General features: G+C 39.3%; 5 protein-coding genes and 1 pseudogene across 7 annotated transcripts; 4 read left to right on the forward strand and 2 right to left on the reverse strand.

The window, feature by feature from the left end:
- The first annotated feature begins 1,308 nt into the window (after nucleotides 1–1,308).
- On the forward strand, nucleotides 1,309–7,991 carry LOC104747831 (ABC transporter C family member 5-like). Of its 2 annotated transcripts, none has more exons than XM_087486931.1 (12): nucleotides 1,309–1,605; nucleotides 1,846–4,065; nucleotides 4,181–4,500; nucleotides 4,616–4,702; nucleotides 4,830–5,525; nucleotides 5,614–5,778; nucleotides 5,890–6,184; nucleotides 6,300–6,514; nucleotides 6,599–6,904; nucleotides 6,984–7,047; nucleotides 7,145–7,384; nucleotides 7,482–7,991. In XM_087486931.1, exons 5-12 carry the CDS (start codon nucleotides 4,938–4,940, stop codon nucleotides 7,592–7,594), a joined length of 1,986 nt encoding a protein of 661 aa, XP_087343057.1. In that variant the 5' UTR covers nucleotides 1,309–1,605; nucleotides 1,846–4,065; nucleotides 4,181–4,500; nucleotides 4,616–4,702; nucleotides 4,830–4,937; the 3' UTR covers nucleotides 7,595–7,991. The 2 variants fall into 2 exon arrangements, 1 of the variants encoding a protein (XP_087343057.1); XR_015581555.1 differs by having other exon boundaries at nucleotides 1,325–1,605.
- Nucleotides 7,992–8,137: 146 nt separating this feature from the next.
- On the forward strand, nucleotides 8,138–11,589 carry LOC104747830 (NADH dehydrogenase [ubiquinone] 1 alpha subcomplex subunit 9, mitochondrial). Its single transcript, XM_010469535.3, has 12 exons — nucleotides 8,138–8,386; nucleotides 8,501–8,600; nucleotides 9,113–9,177; nucleotides 9,290–9,375; nucleotides 9,497–9,581; nucleotides 9,689–9,759; nucleotides 9,955–10,086; nucleotides 10,347–10,462; nucleotides 10,556–10,679; nucleotides 10,756–10,824; nucleotides 10,928–11,048; nucleotides 11,137–11,589. The coding sequence occupies exons 1-12, from the start codon at nucleotides 8,284–8,286 to the stop codon at nucleotides 11,274–11,276; spliced, it is 1,212 nt and encodes a 403-aa protein (XP_010467837.1). The 5' UTR covers nucleotides 8,138–8,283; the 3' UTR covers nucleotides 11,277–11,589.
- Nucleotides 11,590–11,834: 245 nt separating this feature from the next.
- Nucleotides 11,835–12,511, forward strand: LOC104747829 (uncharacterized). The gene has a single exon (XM_010469534.3). The coding sequence runs from the start codon at nucleotides 11,976–11,978 to the stop codon at nucleotides 12,357–12,359; it is 384 nt and encodes a 127-aa protein (XP_010467836.1). The 5' UTR covers nucleotides 11,835–11,975; the 3' UTR covers nucleotides 12,360–12,511.
- A 4,467-nt stretch (nucleotides 12,512–16,978) lies between these two features.
- On the forward strand, nucleotides 16,979–19,714 carry LOC104747828 (xyloglucan galactosyltransferase MUR3). Its single transcript, XM_010469533.3, has one exon. It carries the CDS (start codon nucleotides 17,653–17,655, stop codon nucleotides 19,510–19,512), a length of 1,860 nt encoding a protein of 619 aa, XP_010467835.1. The 5' UTR covers nucleotides 16,979–17,652; the 3' UTR covers nucleotides 19,513–19,714.
- Nucleotides 19,715–20,020: 306 nt separating this feature from the next.
- On the reverse strand, nucleotides 20,021–21,457 carry LOC104747827 (F-box/kelch-repeat protein At5g48990 pseudogene; annotated as a pseudogene). The gene has a single exon (XR_015581556.1). The product of XR_015581556.1 is annotated as an F-box/kelch-repeat protein At5g48990 pseudogene (transcript).
- A 177-nt stretch (nucleotides 21,458–21,634) lies between these two features.
- On the reverse strand, nucleotides 21,635–23,672 carry LOC104747826 (uncharacterized). The gene is made up of 4 exons (XM_010469530.3): nucleotides 23,510–23,672; nucleotides 23,137–23,271; nucleotides 22,083–22,270; nucleotides 21,635–21,975 (listed from the first exon to the last, which is right to left on the reverse strand). The coding sequence occupies exons 1-4, from the start codon at nucleotides 23,563–23,565 to the stop codon at nucleotides 21,767–21,769; spliced, it is 588 nt and encodes a 195-aa protein (XP_010467832.1). The 5' UTR covers nucleotides 23,566–23,672; the 3' UTR covers nucleotides 21,635–21,766.
- Between the last annotated feature and the right edge of the window lie 70 nt (nucleotides 23,673–23,742).

Consider the following 23,742-nt stretch of genomic DNA (forward strand, 5'->3'; position numbering starts at 1 on the left):
TAAATATAAGTCTGATGCTTAAATTTTAGAAGTATGCCGAAAATATGCAGATTTTTTTGTTAGTCTGCCAAATATTTACAGACTAATTATAAGTCTGTTGGAAGAACCTAAGAAATCTGTTAAAATTACGCAGACTTTATGCATGTCTATCAATTTCAGCATACTAAATGTAAGTCTGATGCTTAAATTTTAGAAGTCTTCTGAAAATATGCAGATTTTTTGTTAGTATGCCAAATATTCGCAGACTAATTATAAGTCTGCTTGAAGAACCTAAGAAATCTGTTAAAATTATGCAGACTTTATGCATGTCTATCCGTTTCAGCAGACCAAATGTAAGTTTGATGATTTTATTTTAGAAGTCTGCCGAACATACGTGGATATTTGGTTAGTCTGCAAAATGTTTGTAGACTAAATATACTTAATATTTTTGAAGTTGAAAAGTGGATATAGCCATTGTCGATGGGTTGAACATGTGTGACTATTTAATTTTTCAAATTTTAAACTATTCTTTTTCTTTTTAATTATTTTATTTATCATTTGATTTGTTGATTAAAGGATTTTCATTTTAAAATTTTGAAAATTAGTTTAATTTAATATTTCCTTTTCTAAATTTGGTTAAATAATAATTATGAATGTTTAATATTTTAAAGGATGACTTTTAAAATATTTATTAGTTATGTAGTTAAGAAAGAAAATGAATAATATGTAAAAGAGTAATATCGTAAAAATGTGTGCTGAATTTTTTTAGAAATCTTGATAGGTTACTTTGGTGATTTCTAATAAATTATAGGTTATGGTAGCAAATCTCCCAAAAAAAAAATAATAGGATTTTTTCTGAATAATGATTTATTATTTTCTTAATGAAATAAGCATATGACAAATTGACAAATTACTATAGTTGGTTATTTCTGGCTTAGATAAACCAGGTCTCACCCAACCGGACTTCCCTGATCTACAATAAAACCTCTATAAATTAATAAACACAATAAATTAATAAATTTTACTAGTCCCAAAACTAGTATAAAAAATTATAAAATTTAATAAAATAATAAGATAATAAATTTTTTGAAATCCCCATACAAGATATGGTCCCAATAATATTATAAATTATTAATCATGTAAATTTACATATATACTATATATATACCGTATACAATGTTGTGTGAGATCTATTTTGTCAATCTTTTCAAACAAAATAAAAGAAACAAATCAGACAAAAAGAAGGAAATTTTCTACATTTATTAAAAAAAATAATTAATAAAGAAATACTTAAGAATACAATTAACAATTACTATTTAAAGATATGAAGAAGATCAAAAGCCACACGACTACTACTATATACATCCATCTACATATCAACTGTATCTTCTCTATACATACATTACATTCAATCGATGAATGTGTAAAAAGGACAGCGAGCTTCAGACTGATCCGTGAGGGAAACGAAGAAGAAGAAGAGGGTAAAGCAAAATCAAATTCCTCTCCATTACTTTGCGGCGGCGATCCCACAACGAATCTCCTCTCTCTCTCTTCTCGGGGCGAGGAGAGAGAGAAAGAGAAGCAGAAGCAGAAGCGACATTGTCTTTGAATTGATACCTCACACAGGTAATTGTTTTTTTCTTATTAAAAGGTTGTGTTCTGCTTTTGTCTGCTTCTGTCTTCTCTAGATAACATCGATGGGAACACAACAACAACAACAACAACAACAACAACAACAAAATAAAAAAAAAAAGTCTCAATTTTATTTTTATTTTATTAAAAAAAAAAAAGGAATTGTGTTCTTGTTCGACGTGTTAGACTCTGACGTGAACTCGTTTTTGTTTCCATGTGCGATGTGTCTATCAGATTCTGCGTTTCTCTCTACCACCATCGTGACTCTCTGCTCTTGTCCTTCTTATTTCATACTCACGCTTGCTCTCTTCTTCCTCTGCAACCTCTAGATGTTCAATAATTCCCTTTGTCTCGTCTCGTCAATGCTGTTTAGCTCAGAAGCTCAATCTTTAATAACAATCTAATCGACAAATGGGTTTTACTCTGAGAGCTCTTCTCGATTTGCCAGTAGTGGAATCGTCTTCGATCTGTATCAATTTGAGCCTCTTATCACTATCTCTTCTCGTTATCTCCGCAAGACGCTTACTTTACTGTCTCCGTCGAGCTCGGTTCTTCAAACATGATTCTGTTGGGAGCTCGGGTTCCGTCGTCAATGTTGGTGTTGGCGGAGAAACCCACGACGTTGAAATCACCAAAAGCTATAAATTCTCGGTGATTTGTTGTTTCTTTGTTCTGATCGTGCAAGTTTCGGTGTTAGTGTTCGATGTTGTTGGAGTGGTTAAGGAGAGAAGCGAAGAAATTTATGTGGTTTTGTCGCCGGTTACACAGATTCTAGCTTGGTTAGTGTTATGCACTTCAGTTGTTCGATGTAAATACACTTTTGCGGAAAAGTTCCCTTTCTTGTTAAGGCTATGGTGGGTTGTGGGATTCTTTATCTCTTTATGGGCTTTGTTTATTGACTCGAGAGAGCTTGTTGCAAACGGCTCAAACCATTTGTCTTCACACGCTGTTGGGAACTTTGTTGCAGCTCCGGCTCTGGCTTTTCTCTGCTTCCTTGGTTTCAGAGGTGTGTCAGGTCTTCGAGTTATTATTACAAGTTCCTATCTTCATGAGCCTTTGCTTGTTGAAGAAGAAGAAGCAGGGTGTCTCAATGTTACTTCTTATAGCGACGCTGGATTGTTCAGCCTCGCTACGCTTTCGTGGCTGAACCCTCTTCTCTCACTTGGCGCCAAGAGGCCTTTGGATCTCAAGGATATTCCTCTGCTTGCTCCTAAAGACCGAGCAAAGACGAATTACAAAGTCTTGAACTTGAAATGGGAGAAGTTAAAAGCTGAGAATCCTTCGAAGTCTCCTTCACTTGCTTGGGCGATCTTGAAGTCGTTTTGGAAAGAAGCGGCTTGTAATGCAGTCTTTGCTGGTTTGAACACTCTTGTTTCTTATGTGGGTCCTTATATGGTGAATGACTTTGTTAATTATTTGGGTGGGAAAGAGACTTACCCTAACGAGGGTTACATTCTCGCTGGGATCTTCTTTGTGGCGAAGCTTGCAGAGACGCTAACAACTCGGCAATGGTATCTTGGGGTTGATATCATGGGGATGCATGTGAGATCAGCTCTAACGGCTATGGTGTACCGAAAAGGGCTAAAACTCTCGAGTTTAACAAAACAGAACCACACGAGTGGTGAAATTGTGAACTACATGGCTGTTGATGTTCAGAGAGTAGGTGATTTCTCCTGGTACCTTCATGATATGTGGATGCTTCCTCTACAGATTGTGCTTGCTCTCGGGATTTTGTACAGGAGTGTGGGACTGGCAGCTTTAGCCACTTTGGTGGCCACAGTTTTCTCTATTATTGCCACTATCCCACTGGCGAAAATTCAAGAGGACTATCAGGACAAATTGATGACTGCTAAGGATGAGCGAATGAGGAAGACTTCCGAGTGTTTGAGGAACATGAGGATTCTGAAATTGCAGGCTTGGGAGGATAGGTACCGGGTTGTACTTGAGGAAATGAGGAATACAGAGTTTAAGTGGCTTCGAAAGGCTTTATACTCCCAAGCGTTTATTACATTTATATTCTGGAGTTCGCCGATATTTGTAGCTGCTATCACGTTTGCTACGGCTATAGGCTTAGGAAATCAGCTCACTGCAGGAGGTGTTCTCTCCGCGCTTGCAACATTCAGGATTCTTCAGGAGCCACTAAGGAATTTTCCTGATCTGGTGTCTATGATGGCTCAGACTAAAGTATCTCTTGATCGGATATCAGGACTTCTGCTAGAGGAAGAGCTGCAGGAAGATGCTACGATAATCCTTTCTCATGGTACGTCAGATACATCTGTGGAGATCAACGACGGTTGTTTCTCGTGGGATCCTTCATGGGTGAGACCGACTTTGTTTGGGATTGACTTGAAAGTTCAGAGAGGAATGCGAGTAGCTGTCTGTGGAGTCGTTGGTTCCGGGAAATCAAGTTTTCTTTCTTGTATACTAGGAGAAATCCCTAAAATCTCGGGTGAAGTAAGTGAAATACTTCAAGAACCTTCAAAAAAACATGCATCTGTCTTCATTATTTTCAGGGTTAAAAATTTCTTTCCTCTAGCAAATTTCACGAAATGTACACTGAAATACACAGGTCAGAATATGCGGTAGTGCTGCTTATGTTTCACAGTCCGCCTGGATTCAGTCTGGGAATATAGAAGAAAATATTCTCTTTGGCAGTCCAATGGATAAGGCTAAGTACAAGAATGTTATACACGCTTGTTCATTGAAACGGGACTGGAACTCTTCTCACATGGCGATCAGACCATCATCGGTGACAGAGGCATAAACCTTAGCGGTGGTCAGAAGCAGAGAGTTCAGCTCGCAAGGGCACTTTACCAGGATGCTGATATATATCTGCTCGACGACCCTTTTAGTGCTGTTGATGCTCACACTGGCTCTGAACTCTTCAAGGTGAAGTTTTTGTTTTCTCAGATTAACCGAATAACTATCTTTGTCAAACACTTTGTTGTATGTATATCTCCTTGGATCACATGCTTTACTTAAAGCTTGCATTTGCGTACTACAGGAATATATATTGACAGCTCTGGCAGACAAGACTGTGATATTCGTAACTCATCAAGTCGAGTTTCTTCCTACCACGGATCTTATATTGGTAAGGACTTCTTCGACATGGTCCTTCTGCAAAAATCTTATACCAAGAGTTTTTTTATATGTTAAGATACCCAGAAAAGTATACAACACCAAGAAAGCGCTTCAAGAACTTTCTTGTTTATCTGCAGGTACTTAGAGATGGACAAATTATACAGTCAGGGAAGTATGAAGAACTGCTACAAGCAGGAACCGATTTCTTATCTCTTGTGTCTGCTCATCATGAAGCTATTGAGGCAATGGACATTCCCAGTCATTCATCAGAAGATTCTGACAGCAATCAGGTTCTAGACCAGTCATTGCCACACAATCCGAAATCCAATGCTTCCTCGAGCAACATTGAGATTCTAGCCAAAGAGGTCCAAGAAGGGCCATCCGGGTCTAACCAGAAAGCCATCAAAGAGAAAAAGAAAGCAAAACGGCTTAGAAAGAAACAACTGGTTCAGGAAGAGGAACGTGTGAGGGGACGAGTCAGTATGAAGGTGTACTGGTCATATATGGCTGCAGCCTATAAAGGATTGTTGATTCCACTCATAATCATTGCACAATCACTGTTTCAGTTCCTTCAGATTGCAAGTAACTGGTGGATGGCCTGGGCAAATCCGCAAACCGAGGGCGACCAAGCTAAAGTGAGCTCCACGGTCCTTCTCCTCGTGTTTATTTCCCTAGCATTTGGTAGCTCAGTGTTTATCTTTGTCCGAGCTATTCTGGTCGCTACATTCGGCCTTGCAGCCGCTCAGAAGTTATTTCTGAACATGCTCAGAAGTGTTTTTCGAGCGCCAATGTCATTTTTCGACTCGACTCCTGCTGGAAGAATCTTAAATCGGGTTTGTTCTTTTTAAAATTAATCAAACTATGACTATGACGTCTTCTCTTCATGCATAGTATTTCTCATTGCTATTATGTACCTTTCAGGTGTCTATTGATCAAAGCGTCGTAGATCTCGATATTCCTTTTAGGCTCGGAGGATTTGCTTCCACAACAATACAGCTCATCGGCATTGTTGGTGTTATGACAAACGTTACATGGCAAGTGTTCCTTCTTGTAATTCCAACCGGCATTGCTTGCTTGTGGATGCAGGTAATTTCTGTAAATTTTTGAAGATTCTTTCTATGGTGTTTTCATAACTTCAGGGGTACTTTCTATTTGCAATACGTTTTAACGGCAAGTTTTTTTCACTTATAAATGCAGAAATACTACATGGCTTCATCTAGAGAGCTGGTTCGGATTGTGAGCATACAGAAATCTCCAATTATCCATCTTTTTGGTGAGTCAATTGCAGGTGCAGCAACAATCAGAGGGTTTGGCCAAGAAAAGCGTTTCATGAAGAGAAACCTCTATTTACTGGACTGCTTTGCCCGCCCTTTCTTCTGCAGCATCGCTGCAATTGAGTGGCTCTGTTTACGCATGGAACTACTCTCTACTTTCGTCTTTGCCTTCTGTATGCTCCTGCTTGTTAGTTTTCCACATGGAACAATCGATCCAAGTAAGTTTTCTCATTCTCCCTTTTCCATCTTTAGACCATGGTCTGCATTTCCCGCCAGAAACTCGTTAGTCAAAGATCTGTTGTTTTTACCAAGTTCATATTTACCTTTGTATAGGCATGGCTGGCCTTGCAGTAACCTATGGCCTTAATTTAAACGCTCGACTTTCTCGGTGGATACTTAGCTTTTGTAAGCTAGAGAACAAAATCATCTCCATTGAAAGAATCTATCAGTACAGTCAAATTCCTAGTGAAGCCCCTACGTTTATCGAGAATGCTCACCCTCCGGCCACATGGCCAGAGAACGGAACCATTGAGATCAACAATTTGAAGGTAAATCAAAATTTTAATCTTCTAGAGAAACAGACCAATTGCATAGCTTCATACATTATTCACCCCCTTCTTCTCTGTTTAAAGGTTCGCTATGGAGAGAATCTACCAACTGTCCTTCATGGAATCAGCTGTGTGTTCCCTGGTGGCAAGAAGATCGGGATTGTGGGACGCACAGGAAGCGGTAAATCAACCCTGATCCAAGCACTATTCCGGCTGATAGAGCCATATGCAGGGCAAATAATCATTGATGGCATAGATATTTCTTCTATTGGCCTTCACGATCTCCGAGGCCGTCTCAGCATCATTCCGCAAGATCCCACCTTGTTTGAAGGCACTATCCGGGGGAACCTTGACCCTCTCGAAGAACATACTGATCAAGAAGTTTGGCAGGTACAATAAACTGTTAATAATTCAGTCATATATGAAAACCATTAGATTCTGAATGCGTTAGAAAATTTTCTTTTGTCAGGCTCTAGATAAGTCACAACTAGGGGACATAGTTCGTGCGAAAGACCATAAACTCGATAGTCCAGGTATAAAACTAAAACGCGGTGATACATCCGCGATAGATTTTGTAGGAAAATGTTTGAAGAACCTGATTTGATTCGTTGATTTGAACTGTTGATACAGTGTTAGAAAATGGAGATAATTGGAGCGTCGGGCAGAGGCAGCTTGTAGCTCTGGGGCGTGCGCTTCTTAAACAAGCGAGAATTCTTGTGCTTGACGAAGCAACTGCATCAGTTGACTCAGCCACAGATAATCTCATCCAGAAGATTCTAAGAACAGAGTTCGGAGACTGCACTGTCTGCACTATCGCACATCGGATCCCGACTGTGATCGATAGTGACATGGTTTTGGTTTTAAGCGATGGTATATACACACAAAATGAAGATCCCTTATTTTTTTCTCATATGAAATGTTCTCCTTTTACTTCACCCTATAAAAACTTGGATGACAATTTTTGCAGGGCTTGTAGCGGAATTCGACACACCAACACGACTTCTAGAGGATAAATCATCGATGTTCCTTAGATTAGTGACTGAATACTCCTCAAGATCCAGCGGCATACCTGACTTCTGATCGGTGTACCATAAGTGAGCGCAAACTTCTTCGCCGAGCCACCGGGACAAGGCTGGTCTCGCTGCGAATCTCAGACAAATCAGAAAATCTGTCTGAAGTCTGAACCAAGACACAGGACTCAAGATCCTGTCAGTACAACAAATAAAGTGCAGGTGAATCGAGAACACTGAAGACAACCAGAGTTTTCGGTGCCAAAAGAGAGATTAAAAGATTCAGGCCGCACACAATTTATTTCTCAGTTAAGCGTGTTTTAGCTTAGGTTTATGTTGTAAAGCTGGATCAGTTCTGTAGAGACTGCGTCATTGTTGTCGTGAAAAGCAAAGGATATAGATACACTGAGCCAAAATTAGTTCAGTTTTGTAGGATAATCATCATCAAACAAAGAGCGTTCTGCCTATTTTTTAACCGTCTTACACTTTACATTAGCCGGACTCGGTTACATTCGGTTTCTCATTTAGTGGAACAACGTCCGTAACACACGCATTTTCACTTAATTAGATTCAAAACGACGTGGTTTTACTTTAAGAGGCTAATTTTTTTATTTTGCTAAGGCCCAGGCCCATTCACTTGTATCCGCAATGCATCAAAATCTTCTATTCCCATTTCTCTCTTCTTCTTCGGTCTCTCTCTTTCTCTCTCGCTCATCTGTATTTGTTGTCTCTCGATCGATCGTGTAACTGAGAACAAGGATGCAAGCAGTTTCCAGGAGATTAGTTCAACGGCCTCTCGCCGGAGGAGCTTCGATCTGTTCATCTTCTTCTCTCAGATCGCTCTATGGAGTCTCAAATCACCGTTAAGTTTCCGCCAATTGATATTTTCTTCGATTTGGGTATCTAGGTTGCTTGCCTATTTTGTCTCTCGCTAATTAGAGATTTGTGATTTTTTTTTTTAATGGTGACCCTTCAGTGAATGGAACTGATAATCGTCGCTATGCGTCTTCCCTGGCAAATAAGTGGGGCGTGGGACACCTCGCTCGCAAGGGTACTGGTGGGAGGTCTTCCGTTAGGTATGTCGTTGCTCTCTTCTTAGGGTTTAGTTCTGGAGAATTCTCATGGGAAGGAAAAATGTTATTACTACTGTGTTAGGATTCTTAGCTTAGTCTGTATATCTTTGTTAAGTTTTGAGCTTTAGAAGATAGCTTTTGTGGATGAGTTGCAATTTCATTTACGAGGCAATGTATTATCTTTAAGGGGTTTGTGCTAGCTGTGGTATAATAGTGAATGTCTCGAGAGCTTTATGTTCTGTTTGTCTAGGGTTTTGTTTCTAAAGAATGCTGGAAAATTCTCATGGTAATAAGAAATGTTATTTTGTGTGCTAGGGTAAAGCAAGCTTATTCTCTATATCTTTGTTAGTTTTGAGCTTAAGAGGGTAGCTTTTGTGCATTACTTGCCTTTGTAGAGGAATGTAGCATCTCTTAGGAGTTCAGTATAGCGAATTTTTCTCGAGAGCTTTCTGTTAAGAGAAAAAGAATATATATGTTGGTCTATGAAAATATTAATTTCTTCTTTGCTTTGCCAGTGGCATTGTAGCTACAGTTTTTGGAGCCACAGGATTTCTGGGTCGTTATCTTGTGCAGCAGCTAGGTGAGTTGGGTTAAACAGTTGTTATTACCAATCTGGTATCAATCTTTTTTTCCTTTACATTTGCAGATTTTTTTTGGTTACTTGCTAAAATCAAGTGAATATTTTCTTCCAGCTAAAATGGGATCGCAAGTGCTCGTTCCTTTCCGAGGCTCAGAGGACTCTCCTCGACATCTTAAGCTGATGGGAGATTTAGGACAGGTAATATATTCTTTTATTTAACCTAATGCTTTCAAGGAAATGCCACAAAAAGCATCTTTTTAGAAAACTATGCTTTTGGCTCGGCATATTTGATGTGCGTTTTTTTGTCTGTATATTTCAGGTGGTACCAATGAAATTTGATCCAAGAGATGAAGACTCGATTAAGGCTGTCATGGCCAAGGCTAATGTCGTTATCAATCTAATTGGTAGTTTTTTTGTTCGATCTTATTTTTTTCTAGCAAGTATTGTTAAATCTTTATAAAAATCAGTACTGTTCCTTTACTTTTTGGATGATATTTAATCTAATCCTCAGGAAGAGAGTACGAGACCAGAAATTTCAGTTTTGAGGATGTGAACCATCATATTGCTGAGAAACTTGCATTGGTATGTATTTGAATCCTGTTGAGTTGTCTCCAATAAAAGTGGTGAACAGGTTTCCATTTTTGTTGCTTCTCTGATTGTTGCTTACTTTTGAAATAAGTAGCATATGTTTAACTGTCAGGAGGATATGCTCTGCTATTAGCTTGCTCTTTTGGTTATGTCTTATTAACTTGGGGCTTTGTGGATATGTTGTTTCAGGTGGCCAAGGAACACGGTGGGATAATGAGGTATATTCAAGTTTCTTGCCTAGGAGCTTCAATGTCATCTCCTTCAAGAATGCAGAGAGCAAAGGCTGCTGCTGAGGAAGCTGTCTTGAGTGCGCTGCCTGAGGTAAACTTATACTGCCTTTTGGCACACATGACACTCTTTTTTGTAATTATCATCATAATATGTTTTTTATTATATGCACGTCCCTACTTCTTTTTTAGAGATCTTTTTCAGAACTGGAAAACCCGTAGATGATGTTATTAGAAAATTCTAAAATCTTATAAAGTTTTGAAAGTAAAAAATGTACCTGGGATGGTTTATATAAAGTCTTTATCATCATTAGTATGCTTCTAGTCAGTTCCTGATGTATGTGTGTTTCCTAGGCCACCATCATGAGACCTGCAACCATGATTGGTACAGAAGACAGAATCTTGAACCCTTGGTCAATGTTCGTTAAAAAATATGGCTTCCTTCCGCTCATAGGTGGTGGGACCACCAAGTACGTCTTACATCCTTTGTGCAACTCTATTCACCGGTTCATAGTAGCTTACAATGTAGACCTGGTTCTTCCCTGACAATAACTCCATTGCAGATTCCAGCCTGTTTATGTGGTTGATGTTGCTGCTGCAATCGTTGCAGTTCTAAAGGATGATGGCTCCAGCATGGGGAAAACATATGAATTGGGTGGTCCAGATGTCTTTACCACTCATGAGTTGGTAAATTCTTATAATCCTTCATGTTCTCTGTCACAGTGGCAGCTCAGTGGTTTTGATTTCCATGTGTTTCTTGCAGGCAGAGATCATGTATGATATGATTCGTGAATGGCCTCGGTATGTGAATCTTCCATTTCCAATAGCCAAGGTAAAAGATCACAACCGTGCACTTTTTTATAGTAGAAACTCCAAAGATTTTTCTTTTCTTCTTGAAGTAATACTAATTTCACATCTGTCACAATCTGTTCCAGGCAATGGCGGCTCCTAGGGACTTCATGGTGAACAAAGTCCCTTTCCCCTTACCCTCTCCTCAGATCTTCAATCTGGATCAAATCAATACACTTACAACCGATACACTTGTATCCGACAATGGTTAGTCATTATTCATAGAAGTAAAATGAGTTATTTTCCTTGAATTGACTGATTCTCACTCTTTATTATACAACAATGGCTGTTTCAGCCTTCAAGTTTCAGGATTTGGACCTTGTCCCCCATAAATTGAAAGGATATCCGGTTGAGTTTCTTATCCAATATCGCAAGGGCGGTCCTAACTTCGGTTCTACTGTCAGTGAAAAGATACCAACAGACTTCTATCCTTGATTGCTGCTTCTGCTCAAAGGTCTTTTCCTGGACTAATTTTTTCATGCAAGTGTCACAATGAAATCGCGGAAACCAGATTTGGTATGTTGATGTCTTTCATTTACTTTTGTCAATAATAAACGGGTCCTCCTCTTTGTTGTGTTCTGGAAAAAATTATAACACATCAACATCATTATAAGTAGAGAGGGGACATTATCTTTCTTGATGGGGCGATTTGGCCCCTTAGAAATTATGCAGTATCTGGTTCGTTTCGAACTCCATGTCCCTACTTTGCTCTTGAGTATAACTAAAGCCATATGCTTTCGTCTTTGAATTCCATTTAGTTTGGTGGTGTATGTTGCGCAAAAATGGTTCAACTTGTATCTGTATGCAATAGAGTTTAAACCCTGAGTGATTTGAAGTTTCCTTTACATGGTCAAGAGGGTATTCAACTTGGTTATGTACAGATTTGAAACATTGATACCCTACCTATCTTTAGAATCTAGTCATAGATATGGAGCCATTGGCACCCGGCACCCATGAGTTGTTGGGGCGGGTAAGGAATCTAGTTATGCAAACCTTAGAATATATAACTTTGCTTCTAGCTGTAAAAAACAGTAAAGAACTTTAGGAAACCTCAAATACCAAGCAAAGCATATAGAGCCAATATCATGAAACTGGAGGGATAGAACAGAATCATTTTGCAGTACTTGTCCCAAAATGGAAGATGAAAGAGAGTATCCTGGTCCTGAATCCGATTTTGGTGGAATCAACTTGAACGGGAGAAATGTTGGGGCGGTGATGGTAGCACCTAGGGATGTAGACATAGCGAGTCAAAGTGGTTGCAGGATCAACATCTACGTGAACAGCAACGTTCAAGCAACGTGTGGATCAGCTTTGCTCGGTAGCAAGGTTAAGCTAAGAGATCCCGGTGTCCATCTCCATATCGAAGATGTTAAAATGACCCGCGATGATGACGGATCTAAACAGAAGGAGATGACGTTGATTAAGGTTGGGCTATGTTTGGTCTGTCTCTTTAACATATTTCTAGTACTCATTCTCTTCTTCTCCTCTTGGTTCCTGAAGAAAACTGATTCCGTATAGATCTATCTCCCCATCAACCGATGATCATGTTAAGTGTAGTAAGAACTATCCTTTCGTCCATAATTGTTTCCTCAGTTACTTATCTGTGGTCCAAATTTTAGATTACATCTCATGTATCAATTCACATTATTCAAGATTGAGATTAAGATCAATGCTATTGCCCAATCATGTATATAGCGTAGCACTATAGTGGGACAAACGTGACGAAAGTTACGAGGCTAGGATTACAACTATAAAGTACTACGTACCAATTAGAATCTAGCTACGGCCTACGGGATTATAACTATTTAAGTACCGATTTGACGAATAAAAATCTAGTAGATATATTTCCGATAACAGGCAGCTAGAATCTTTTATTTTCTAAATATGCATTTTCCATTCACCCATTAGATGATTAGAAGACCACGATCTCGTTCGAAGAATCTTCCGAGGACATATATATTTCTTAATTAGGAATTTGGACAATATTGAATCCTCACTTTTTGCGAATCACCCTTACATGTTCAGCAAATGTAACAAATAATTAAAGAATCAAAAGTTGGATTTTATTTTATTGTTGGAAAAGAGTTAATGCTAGTCCATTACTCTCTTCAATTATTTAAAGATAGTAGATCAAATTTTCTTGCAAAGCCTTTGTGGTATCCATGTGAGTTGGAACATTGGGGAGCACAAACTTCCCCACTCCCACAAGCCACGTTTGTCTCCTAAAGTTTCTAAGTTTATATTTTTGCCCTTTTTTTTTGGTTGTTTATTATTATTGGCTATGAGTGATTACACTGAAAGTGGAGTCTTCTTCACCTTGAACACTTCAAGTCTGTTGGATACAATCCAAGTCCCACATCTGAAGTTTGAATGGACTATCATTAATATATAAAGGGTTAGAGTCAATCTACTAATTGCCAATTGGTTTTTAGTTATAAGTCCATGATAAGCCCAAATTTAACATGGTATCAGAGCTAAGGTTGTAGCTCAGATCAAGGTTGTGAAGGAGAAGCTGTTCATAACCAAGTATGGGGGACGACTCAAATCCGTTGCCGCGAACCAAGGACCTTGGATCACCATCCATCCAATGTCCGATGTTAACATCGACAAACTATACCGTTTGGTCGATGCGTATGAGAATCACGCTTCGAGTTAGCGAGGTGTGGGAGACTATTGATCCTGGATCCACCGATCAGAAGATGAACGACGTTGCAACTGCTCTACTGTTTCAATCAATCCCCGAGTCACTCATCCTGCAAGTTGGAGATCAAGGTTTGGCTAAATCCCTATGGGAAGCCATACGAGCACGTCACCAAGGTGCGGAACGTGTGAAGGAAGCAAGGCTTCAAACCCTACTTGCAGATCTTGATCGGGTGACGATGAACGATACCGACTCCGTTGATGACTTTGCTGGCAAGATCTCAGGCCTAGCATTGCAGTCAGCTTCTTTGGGGGAGATCATTGACGAATCGAAGTTGGTAAAGAAGTTCTTACAAGGACTTCCAAGACACAAATATATTCACATCGTTGCATCATTGGAACAAGTCTTAGACTTAAAGAAAACCGGTTTTGGAGACATAGTTGGTCGCATAAAAGCTTATGAAGAGTGTGTAGGGGAGGAGACCCGAAGTGAAGACCAAGCAAAACTTATGTTCTCTAATTCAAACAATCAAGGAAACTACGATGGATATCAAGAAAACAGAGGAGGCTATAACAGAGGAGGTTATGGTCGAAGAGGAGGCAGTCGAGGAGGATATGGTCGTGGTGGATATGGTCGAGGTGGTTTTGGTCGTGGTAACTACAGTGGAGATAATTCTGGCAGAGGCAGAGGACGAGGAAGGTTCAATGGCCAGAATCGTGGAGGAGATACTACAGAGCAAGTATAGAACCAGAACCAAAACCAGAATCAAACCAAAAGAAAGATCTATCTAAAATAATCTGTTGGAGATGTGATAAACCGGGTCACTACGCATCTTCATGTCAAGCGAAAGAAGTTGCACATCAAGAGACAAATTTGAATGAAACTCATGAAGCTGGTGCACTTTACGTTCATGAGGTGGTGTTCTTGAACGAGGATAAGGTGTTTCCCAAGAACTATGACACTAACAATGAGAGTATATGGTATCTTGACAACGGTGCTAGCAACCACATGACGGGAAAGAAAGAATTCTTTTCGAGCTTAGATATGAACATCACAGGGAAGGTTAAGTTTGGTGATGGTTCGTTTGTCAACATTGTTGGAAAGGGATCGATTGTATTTGTGGGAAAAACGGGTGAGAGGCGATCACTCAAGGAGATTTACTATATTCCCGACTTGAAGCACAACATTATCAGTCTAGGACAAGCGACTGAATTTGGATGTGAAGTAAACATGAAGGGAGACATGTTAACTTTAAGCGATCCTGCTGGGCGGTTGTTGGTAAGAGTCACGAGATCATCAAACCGCTTGTACAAGACGCCAATGGAGGTTGAGTATCCTAAGTGTCTTTATATCCAAGATAATGACACTACTCTAACATGGTATCAGAGCCCAAAGGTTAAAAATCCTGGTGGATTTAGAAAAGTGGATAAGGACATGCCTCTTGTCAACCCGAGTAATGGGGGCCCAAGAAGGGGTTTATTATCGGTCCAAGTGGGATCGGTTCGAGATGGAGTTGTCATCTCGAGGAGGCGTGGTCCTTGGATTGAAGGGGAGATTGTTGGATACAATCCAAGTCCCACATCTGAAGTTTGAAGGGACTATCATTAATATATAAAGGGTTAGAGTCAATCTACTAATTGCCAATTGGTTTTTAGTTAGAAGTCCATAATAAGCCCAAATTTAACAAAGTCTTCAACATTTACACAATAAATCCCGACATAGACGTCAAACATTTTTTGAAGTTCGAAAAATCTCCTATTCGGTTTGACATTAATATACACTTGTAGAAATATGTCTTCTCTACGAGCGTACTGCGTACATACCACCTAATCGAAACCATATAAATATTTACGACCATTAAAATCAGGCCCGACTCAATGTTTAACTTGACATGTGCTAGAAATAAAATGGCTCTCTTTATATTTCAAGTTTAACCCAATTTTATATAACTTTTAACCTAATTTCAGACAAATATTCCACCATTTCTTATCTACCTTTTTTCTTCTTTTCTAAAATTTGTATTTATGTAAATTTGGACCTTATAAAATAAAAAATAATTGGTTGGACGCGGTGCTTTGGCACCTCCCGCACATCCTTAGAGCCGGGGCTGATAAAAATAGACGCTAATACTTAAAGATTCCTTTAATATCTCACAAAACATAAAGATTTCAATTGCCTCATAATACTTTTTATATACTCATCAAAACAATAAAGTGGTGAAAAAGGTTTTTGCACTTGAATGTCACTTTCTCATATTATGTCTGCCTGACATCTCTACAAACAAGTCAGTTTCGAGCATTTTGGTCTTATGATTAGTACAGATTTAGGGGATGTATTCAAAATAGAATTTTGGAGGATTTATGATATTTTGGATTTTAGAAGATTTAGAGTGAGTTTTTAAGATAGTTTGGTGGATTTATTATTATTTTATATATATATTTTTTTAAATAGTTTATGATTTGATAAGATTTGATGAGATATGGTAAGACTTTAAGTGGGTTTTTGGTTAATTTTAAAAGATTCTTCACACAAAATACATTGTTCATCAATTTTTTAAACACATTCATCATCATGTACGTAATAGTAATATTGGTCTAATCTAACAAGTTGTAATGATGAATAATAATAAAAGAACACCTCTCGTTGCTTTTGTCTTCTGAACACTCTTATTGACAAACCTATATAATTTATATAAATCATAATCCAAGTGTACTAAACCCAACTGTTTCAATTCAAGTCTAGAAACGAGAGGTGTTCATGGATCCAAATTAAACGAGAGGTGTTCACGGTGAGTTTGGTGGTCAACCAGAGACTCTATTTCATCTAAAGAGTTAAAGACACAAAGACTTGAAGCTATGATCATTTTTCCCGTAAAGGAACCTTTTTTTTTTGGCAAACACTCGTAAAGGAACCAATCCTACAAAAACACATTTCTGAAGGTGGAATGATTTTAATAGGATTTTCATTACAAAAATGTATCCAAAATCTCTCACAATCACTATTATGTTTTTTTTTTAAAAAATTTGATTTTGAATAACAGTTGATTTGTTATGATTTTTGCAAATTGTTGATTGAATAGCAGTGGATTATGAGTGATTTTGAATGATTTTTAACAAATTTCATATTCAATAACAGTGAATTTGAGATGTGATTTTAAAATCACTAGTTGAGTAACAGAGGATTTTTTAAAAAAATCACAAATACTCCAAAATCCTGTTTTGAATACATCCTCTTTAATTATTTATGTGATGTTTAGATTTGCAAAAAGGCTATTCATATACCTACTGTAATCAGTAGTTGTAGTTCATCATGAGAGATATATTTGGTCTCAACAAAATGCTTTAGTTCCAAAACTTATTTCGAATTTAATTATTCAACATGCATTGAAATATTAATTAATAGTAGACGTTACACAACGAGCTTTTGAACTTGAAGTAATCATGTTACAACGTGTTTTGGTTATAATTATGCTTACCATCATCAAATTCTGCGATTTGAGCTCTTTCCAACGTACATTACGCTACGAACGACTCACATGATCACACGTGGAGCCATACCCACACGCTCGTCGGAATCACGTTACGAGTACGAGCCAGCCAAGGTTGAAGTCAAAAGAGTCCATAGAGGGTTTATCAGCTGACGTCACCGACATGTCAACACACGTGGCAAGTCCCCACTGGTCACCGACAACTAGAAGAAGGAAAAAACTGCCGGCGCAGATTTAGCCGTCCGGCTAACGTGCGCTTCCAATTACAAATACAGCAAATACTATTTCTCTCTTTCTCCCCATTGACGGTGATGAGACCAGCTCAAAGCCAGGTCTTAAATTCATCGATCTTGGCCTAAAAAAATCTTCACTTTCACACATCTCTCTAGATCTTTCCTTGAATGATCAATCAAAAAAGCTGTAATCTTTTCTTTCTTCCTCGTATCCCCGTCTCTAGCGGATCCTTGTCTGTACACTTCTGCATTTTCTCAAATCTGATTCTTTTCTGGAATTTTCTTAGCTCCTGAGCTACGATTTAGCTTCAACTACTTCGATCTCGTGCAAAGTTAGCTTCTTTTAGCTTTGATAGGACTTAGTTTTGCTCTTTAGGATTTGGGAACTTACGGCTTGTTGAGTTTGATCTATTGTATCTATTACCGATGTTGTGATCTCGTATACTCTTTATGATTCCGAGGGTTGCTATGAGGCGTCGCTCTGCAGAAGTTGCTCCTACAGAGCCGATGGAGAAGGGAAATGGGAAGAATCAGACTAATCGAATCTGTGTGTTGGTTGCTTTATCACTCTTTTTCTGGGCATTGTTGTTGTACTTCCATTTTGTTGTCTTAGGAAGCAGTAGCATTGATAAACAGATCCAGCTGCAACCTAGCTATGCTCAGTCTCAGCCTTCATCCGTCTCTCTTCGGGTTGATAAGTTCCCTATCGAGCCTCATGCAGCTCCGTCGAAACCTCCCAAAGAGCCTTTAGTTACCATCGATAAGCCAGTACTCCCTCCTGCTCCAGTAGCTAACTCTACGTCCACCTTTATCAAGCCTCCTAGAGTTGTTGAGAGCGTGCAGAAACAGGAGTTTTCGTTTATAAGAGCGTTGAAGACAGTAGACAACAAGAGTGACCCCTGTGGAGGGAAGTATATTTATGTTCACGATCTACCCTCCAAGTTCAATGAGGATATGCTTAGAGACTGTAAGAAGCTTAGTCTCTGGACTAACATGTGCAAGTTCACAACCAATGCTGGCCTTGGCCCGCCGCTTGAGAATGTTGAAGGTGTCTTCTCGGATGAAGGCTGGTACGCGACTAATCAGTTTGCTGTTGATGTGATTTTCAGCAACCGGATGAAGCAGTATAAGTGCTTGACGAATGATTCTTCTCTTGCTGCTGCCATCTTTGTGCCGTTCTATGCTGGATTCGACATTGCTAGGTACCTGTGGGGATACAATATCTCAAGAAGGGATGCTGCTTCGCTTGAGTTGGTCGATTGGCTCATGAAGCGGCCTGAGTGGGAAATAATGAGAGGAAAAGATCATTTCCTTGTGGCTGGGAGGATAACGTGGGATTTCAGGAGGTTGTCTGAAGAAGAAACTGATTGGGGCAACAAGCTTCTCTTCTTACCAGCTGCCAAGAACATGTCTATGCTTGTGGTTGAGTCGAGCCCATGGAATGCAAATGATTTTGGGATCCCGTACCCAACCTACTTCCACCCGGCAAAGGACGCAGAGGTTTTTGAATGGCAAGACCGGATGAGAAATTTGGAAAGGAAATGGCTTTTCTCATTTGCAGGAGCCCCCCGACCCGACAATCCAAAATCCATCAGAGGGCAGATCATTGATCAATGCCGAAACTCAAATGTTGGCAAATTACTAGAATGCGACTTTGGGGAGAGCAAATGTCATGCACCAAGCAGCATTATGCAAATGTTTCAAAGCTCTCTCTTCTGTCTGCAGCCTCAGGGAGACTCTTACACCCGAAGATCGGCGTTTGACTCGATGCTTGCCGGTTGTATACCGGTCTTCTTCCATCCGGGCTCAGCCTACACTCAATACACGTGGCATCTACCCAAGAACTACACAACCTACTCGGTGTTCATCCCCGAGGATGATGTTCGGAAGAGAAACATTAGCATCGAGGAGCGACTCCTCCAGATTCCAGCCGAGCAGGTCAAGATAATGAGAGAGAATGTCATCAACCTCATCCCAAGGCTGATCTACGCAGACCCGAGATCAGAACTGGAGACGCAAAAAGATGCATTTGATGTCTCTGTACAGGCTGTGATAGACAAGGTGACTCGGTTAAGGAAGAACATGATCGAGGGCCGAACCGAGTATGACTACTTCGTGGAGGAGAACAGCTGGAAGTATGCGTTGCTGGAGGAAGGCCAACGGGAAGCGGGGGGCCATGTGTGGGACCCGTTCTTCTCCAAACCAAAGCCTGGAGAAGATGGCAGCAGCGATGGCAATGGAGCGACGGCTATTTCAGCAGATGCAGCTAAGAATTCATGGAAGAGTGAGCAGAGAGATAAGACACAATGAAAAGAGACAGAAACCACATTTTGTTAAGGTTTGAGATATAGTTTTCGGTTACTATTTATACGGACAAAAAAATGATTTATTTTTGTTGTATTGGTATCAAATGTAGTTTCTTCAGTTTCATAGAGATAAGTTTGTTTTGAGATTTTTGTTTTATCAGTTACCCACAGAAAATTAATAATAAGAAGGGACCCTTTTCAAGTTTCTTACTGAAGTCAGCGCTTGTGATTACTCTTTAGGCTATAAGAACCGATGTAGTTTTTTTAAGAACGCGTTAACTACCTTATAATTGGATTCAAAGGTTTTACTTATATTGTATGTGTAATACTGTGTTGTGTGGTTTAAACGAGTCCAAAATCATAGTTTTGGGAGTTAAATCTTTCTTAAACCAAATGATTGAACAAGTGTGATGAAGTGAGTGCATATGTTTAGGGTGAAAACAAATGCCCGCTAAAAAGCACAAGACAAGCATTCGTCATAGTAGTCACATATATGGACATTTTGCAACACATTTCAGAACAAAAAGGGACATTACTCAGTAGTCTCTTGCATCATTCATCAAATAGTAGCAGAACGAGTTACAGGTTTATCATCAAGACAGACAAGTCCCGGAAAAAGAAAAGCGGTATAACCAGATACATTACGTTCAAACCTGTCAAACAGTAGCAGATTTAGCAGACACGAATTTGTAAGACTTAGGGACTGTAAGAACTGCATCAAACCACTCGACCTTCCCCAAAATCTCTTCCTTGTTGCGGGTTTCAAGGGAAATCTCTGCACACCAAATCATCTTCTCGTCATACCCACTAGCAGGCACATACTTGTCCCACAAAACAACCAGCTTACCACCATAATCGGCCAATTTAACAGTACTATATCTAGCAAACTTAGGTAGCTCTTCTAATCCCCCTAACTTTAACCAATCTGCTCCTTCAGTTTTTTTACATATAATAAACCTTACATTAGGGTCATAATGATAGAATATGTTATCTATCATACAAATAGAGCCACGTTCCAAATCCGTTTCCAATCCTAAAGCTTCGAAACTCCAAACCTTTGGCTTTAAAGCCACAGCCTCCTCCGTAGAGTTTACAGCAAGGTTCAAGTAAATCTTTCCTTCCATATCTTCGAATTTGAATATCCGTTTTCTGGGGGGCACGGGATTCCAAATTTGAGTCTTTGTGTTGTACACTTCAACACAGTTCAAAGAATCTGGACTCTCAGAGCTTCCAGCTAAATACATATTCCCATCAAAGTTACTATTGGTGTGAGCCAGTCGCATTCTTGGAGATTCAAGCCAAGTGTGAGTTCGACAGTCAAGAAACCAAACACTAGAGCACTCAGAATCTTCCATTGCAGCGGTAATGGCGTAAAGATTAGAGCCAACAGCAACGAGAAAAGACCATTCCACAGGAGCAGAGTTGAGAATTGGGGTTGGAGCAAAAAGATTAATACCTGAATCATCATCTTTCTTCTTCTTCTTCTTCTTCGTCCTAGTGGTGTGACTAGTTAGGGTTTGATTAGGTTTCTTCCGGTAGAGAGTGAACCAGCGAGGGTTAGCTTCATCAGGAAAGCTTAAGCAAAGATAGAGAAAAGTCTCGGTGCGGCTTAAGAGTGTTCGGGTGTGGTAAAGCTCCGGTGAAGCAAGGATTGATCGGAAGCTTTTGGAGACTAAGGAGAGATTTGGGTGATACGATCGAGAGACGCGGGCTAAGATGCTCACTATCAAATCATCCGGAAGTGACGGATTTGGGGTTGGTTCTGGTGACGGCGTAAGAGACCGTTCCTTCCTCTTCTTCTTCTTCTCTGGAGACGACATTGACGCGAGAGATCAAATCGCCGTTGATCAACCTTTAGGGATTTGAGACCACTCTCTCTCACTTCACAACGATTGAATGTGAAGGGACACCTTATAGACATGATCTTAAATTAATTTATAATGATTTCGAAATTAAAGATTGATGCAATTATTTAGGACTTGAAGAAGGTTTAGATTAGACAAACACGTAAAACCAAACCAAATTGTGTATACACATAATAAAAGACCAAAAAACAACACATAGCAGCAAGCAATGCTGCTGTTGTATTCACTAGACTAATTATTATTACCAATCATGTATTCAACTTTTGTATACTCAAGTAGGGAGGGTGTTCATTATTTATTAGTAAATCAAAAGAGTCAATTCTCTGTTGCTCCACAAGATGTATAATAGAATGGAATAAAACCCTAGCCAGGAGCTCAATGACGAATGATACATCACACAGCGTTCTCTCTCGTTTTAGCTCTTTCTGGCTTTTGTGGTTCCGAAGGTTTATTGTTGTCGATACCAGGCGAAGGATCAACCATGTTAGAAATGTTGATTCTCAAGGTTTGTTGGGGTCCATCGTTTGAGGGTACATGGACAAGTGCGTCCATCATCAGAATGTCCCAGTCCCTTTGCTTCAGAAACCCCAACAAGCTATCTTCTGTGCCAAGAAACAAAGCAAAAAAAAAGGGGAATCCAATGAGTACAATAATTTCGCTAATGCAGATATTACCTAACACATATTTTTCTTGAGAGAGACTTTTTTACCTCCATCGCGAACAGCTTTCAGATGCAAGATTCCAGTGCCTTGTGGTCCAATGACAGGGAATGAACAAGACACTGAGTGCCTTTGGTGAGAAACGGCTAGTGAAGCACTGTACCATGGCCCTTTCTCAATTGGCTCTCCAATAGCTTCAATCATGGCCTTACTATTTATCACCTTCTCCATCGCCTTGCTGAAAGTTAAGCATACACATACTTTTTTTTGAGACATCGCCAATGCAAATTTCACATTCTTGAAATCAGGTTATGTTATTGATTTGATGATACAAGGAAAAGAGCATAGAGATGTTCATGAGGGGCGTTGATATAATGTGCAACAAAATAACAAAATGGTGCATATAGATGATTGAAGCTATTGGAGAACATGCGAGGATGATTGTTCTAGCGAGGACACAGAGAAGAAGTATCATTACATATAAAGTGGGAGGCACAAGCACAAGATACTAGGATAGACAGAACTACACATGAGAAACCAGACTAAAGCCTGGTTAATGGGCGCATCAAAATTCAAAGTGAAGCAATGCCAAAAAGGTGTTCTCAAGCATATAAGGTTTTCTCTTCTTTTGCTTAACCAGTTTCACTAGAGCAGACAATCAGACTCACTCAAGCGAAAATGGAAATAAGACACAGTATTGATTAAAAACTACATGTATTACTAGCACCAAGAGATTGAGTTCCTTTTAATTGTCTTTCAAAGTTGATGTTGATCTTTATATCGATAAAACCGTCACACTGAGAGCAAATCATGGTCAAATTGGTATCTGCAGTGATAAGAAATCTACAGATTCCATAGTCTCAGACTCTCAGCTTTCATTTCAGCAATGGTTTAATCATCTCCTAAACTAAAAGTATTCACATGATTTCGACTGAGTCACTAGCTTATAAAACATTTCTCTTAAATAAATCCGAATCAGGAGAAAAACTATGAAATAAACAAAGCCGATTCACAATTCAACTACGCTAGGGATGTTATACCTAAAATGTACATTTGCAGTGGCTAAACTTCAATGGAATGATATAAAAAGATTAATGTGATTACCTGCTACATCCACGGTAGATAGAAAGATCATCGAGGGCACTCAAAGCAACACCACCAGTGACTGTAATCAAGACAAAAGATACTGCCTTCCGACCAAAAGACCCCAACGTCCCAGCTTTCCCTGTTTTGTCCGAGCTGTTTCATAAAAAAAAAAAAACATTTCTTCAGCTCATAGAGACCCAAATGGATCATCCAAGTTTCGAATCGAATCGTCTATCTTCGATAGAAACTCAACTCAATAGGTCTAATAAGTGATTTCACCAAAAATGGGCATGGAAGGTTTTGAAATCGCGGATATAGACGAAATTGATTAAGATGCACGACTAATCGATCAGATTTCTAGATGGCAAAATCAGAGAAGAAGTTTGGGTACCTTGAGGAGGTTGAAGATCCTTTGAAGATAGAAGAAGTGAGCCGCCTCGCGAACATTTTTGCTCAGGTGAGATTTTGACCCGAATCGGTGATTCGACCCGGAGCAGCGTCGCAGGGGAAGATCTGTAGGGTTTTGGGTTTTGCAGTCAACATTTTTTTATTTTAGTTTTGTTTTTTTTTTTGTATAATAAAATACTGATGAAATGTCAAAAAAACAACAAAAAAAAAACAATA

This window comes from Camelina sativa, chromosome 15, assembly GCF_030686135.1.
Source record: "Camelina sativa cultivar CO46 ecotype springtype chromosome 15, ASM3068613v1".
Taxonomy (NCBI): Eukaryota; Viridiplantae; Streptophyta; class Magnoliopsida; order Brassicales; family Brassicaceae; genus Camelina; species Camelina sativa.

Coding starts and splice junctions, on each gene's coding strand:
- LOC104747829 (XM_010469534.3), top strand. CDS start 11,976: ATGGAAGATGAAAGAGAGTATCCTGGTCCTGAATCCGATTTTGGTGGA.
- LOC104747830 (XM_010469535.3), top strand. CDS start 8,284: ATGCAAGCAGTTTCCAGGAGATTAGTTCAACGGCCTCTCGCCGGAGGA. Junction 9,376..9,496: donor TGATGGGAGATTTAGGACAG/GTAATATATTCT, acceptor TGTATATTTCAG/GTGGTACCAATGAAATTTGA. Junction 10,825..10,927: donor TTCCATTTCCAATAGCCAAG/GTAAAAGATCAC, acceptor AATCTGTTCCAG/GCAATGGCGGCTCCTAGGGA.
- LOC104747828 (XM_010469533.3), top strand. CDS start 17,653: ATGATTCCGAGGGTTGCTATGAGGCGTCGCTCTGCAGAAGTTGCTCCT.
- LOC104747831 (XM_087486931.1), top strand. CDS start 4,938: ATGGACATTCCCAGTCATTCATCAGAAGATTCTGACAGCAATCAGGTT. Junction 5,526..5,613: donor CTGGAAGAATCTTAAATCGG/GTTTGTTCTTTT, acceptor TGTACCTTTCAG/GTGTCTATTGATCAAAGCGT. Junction 7,048..7,144: donor CCATAAACTCGATAGTCCAG/GTATAAAACTAA, acceptor CTGTTGATACAG/TGTTAGAAAATGGAGATAAT.
- LOC104747826 (XM_010469530.3), bottom strand. CDS start 23,565: ATGTTCGCGAGGCGGCTCACTTCTTCTATCTTCAAAGGATCTTCAACC. Junction 23,272..23,509: donor GGATCTTCAACCTCCTCAAG/GTACCCAAACTT, acceptor TTTATGAAACAG/CTCGGACAAAACAGGGAAAG. Junction 21,976..22,082: donor GAAAGCTGTTCGCGATGGAG/GTAAAAAAGTCT, acceptor TTCTTGGCACAG/AAGATAGCTTGTTGGGGTTT.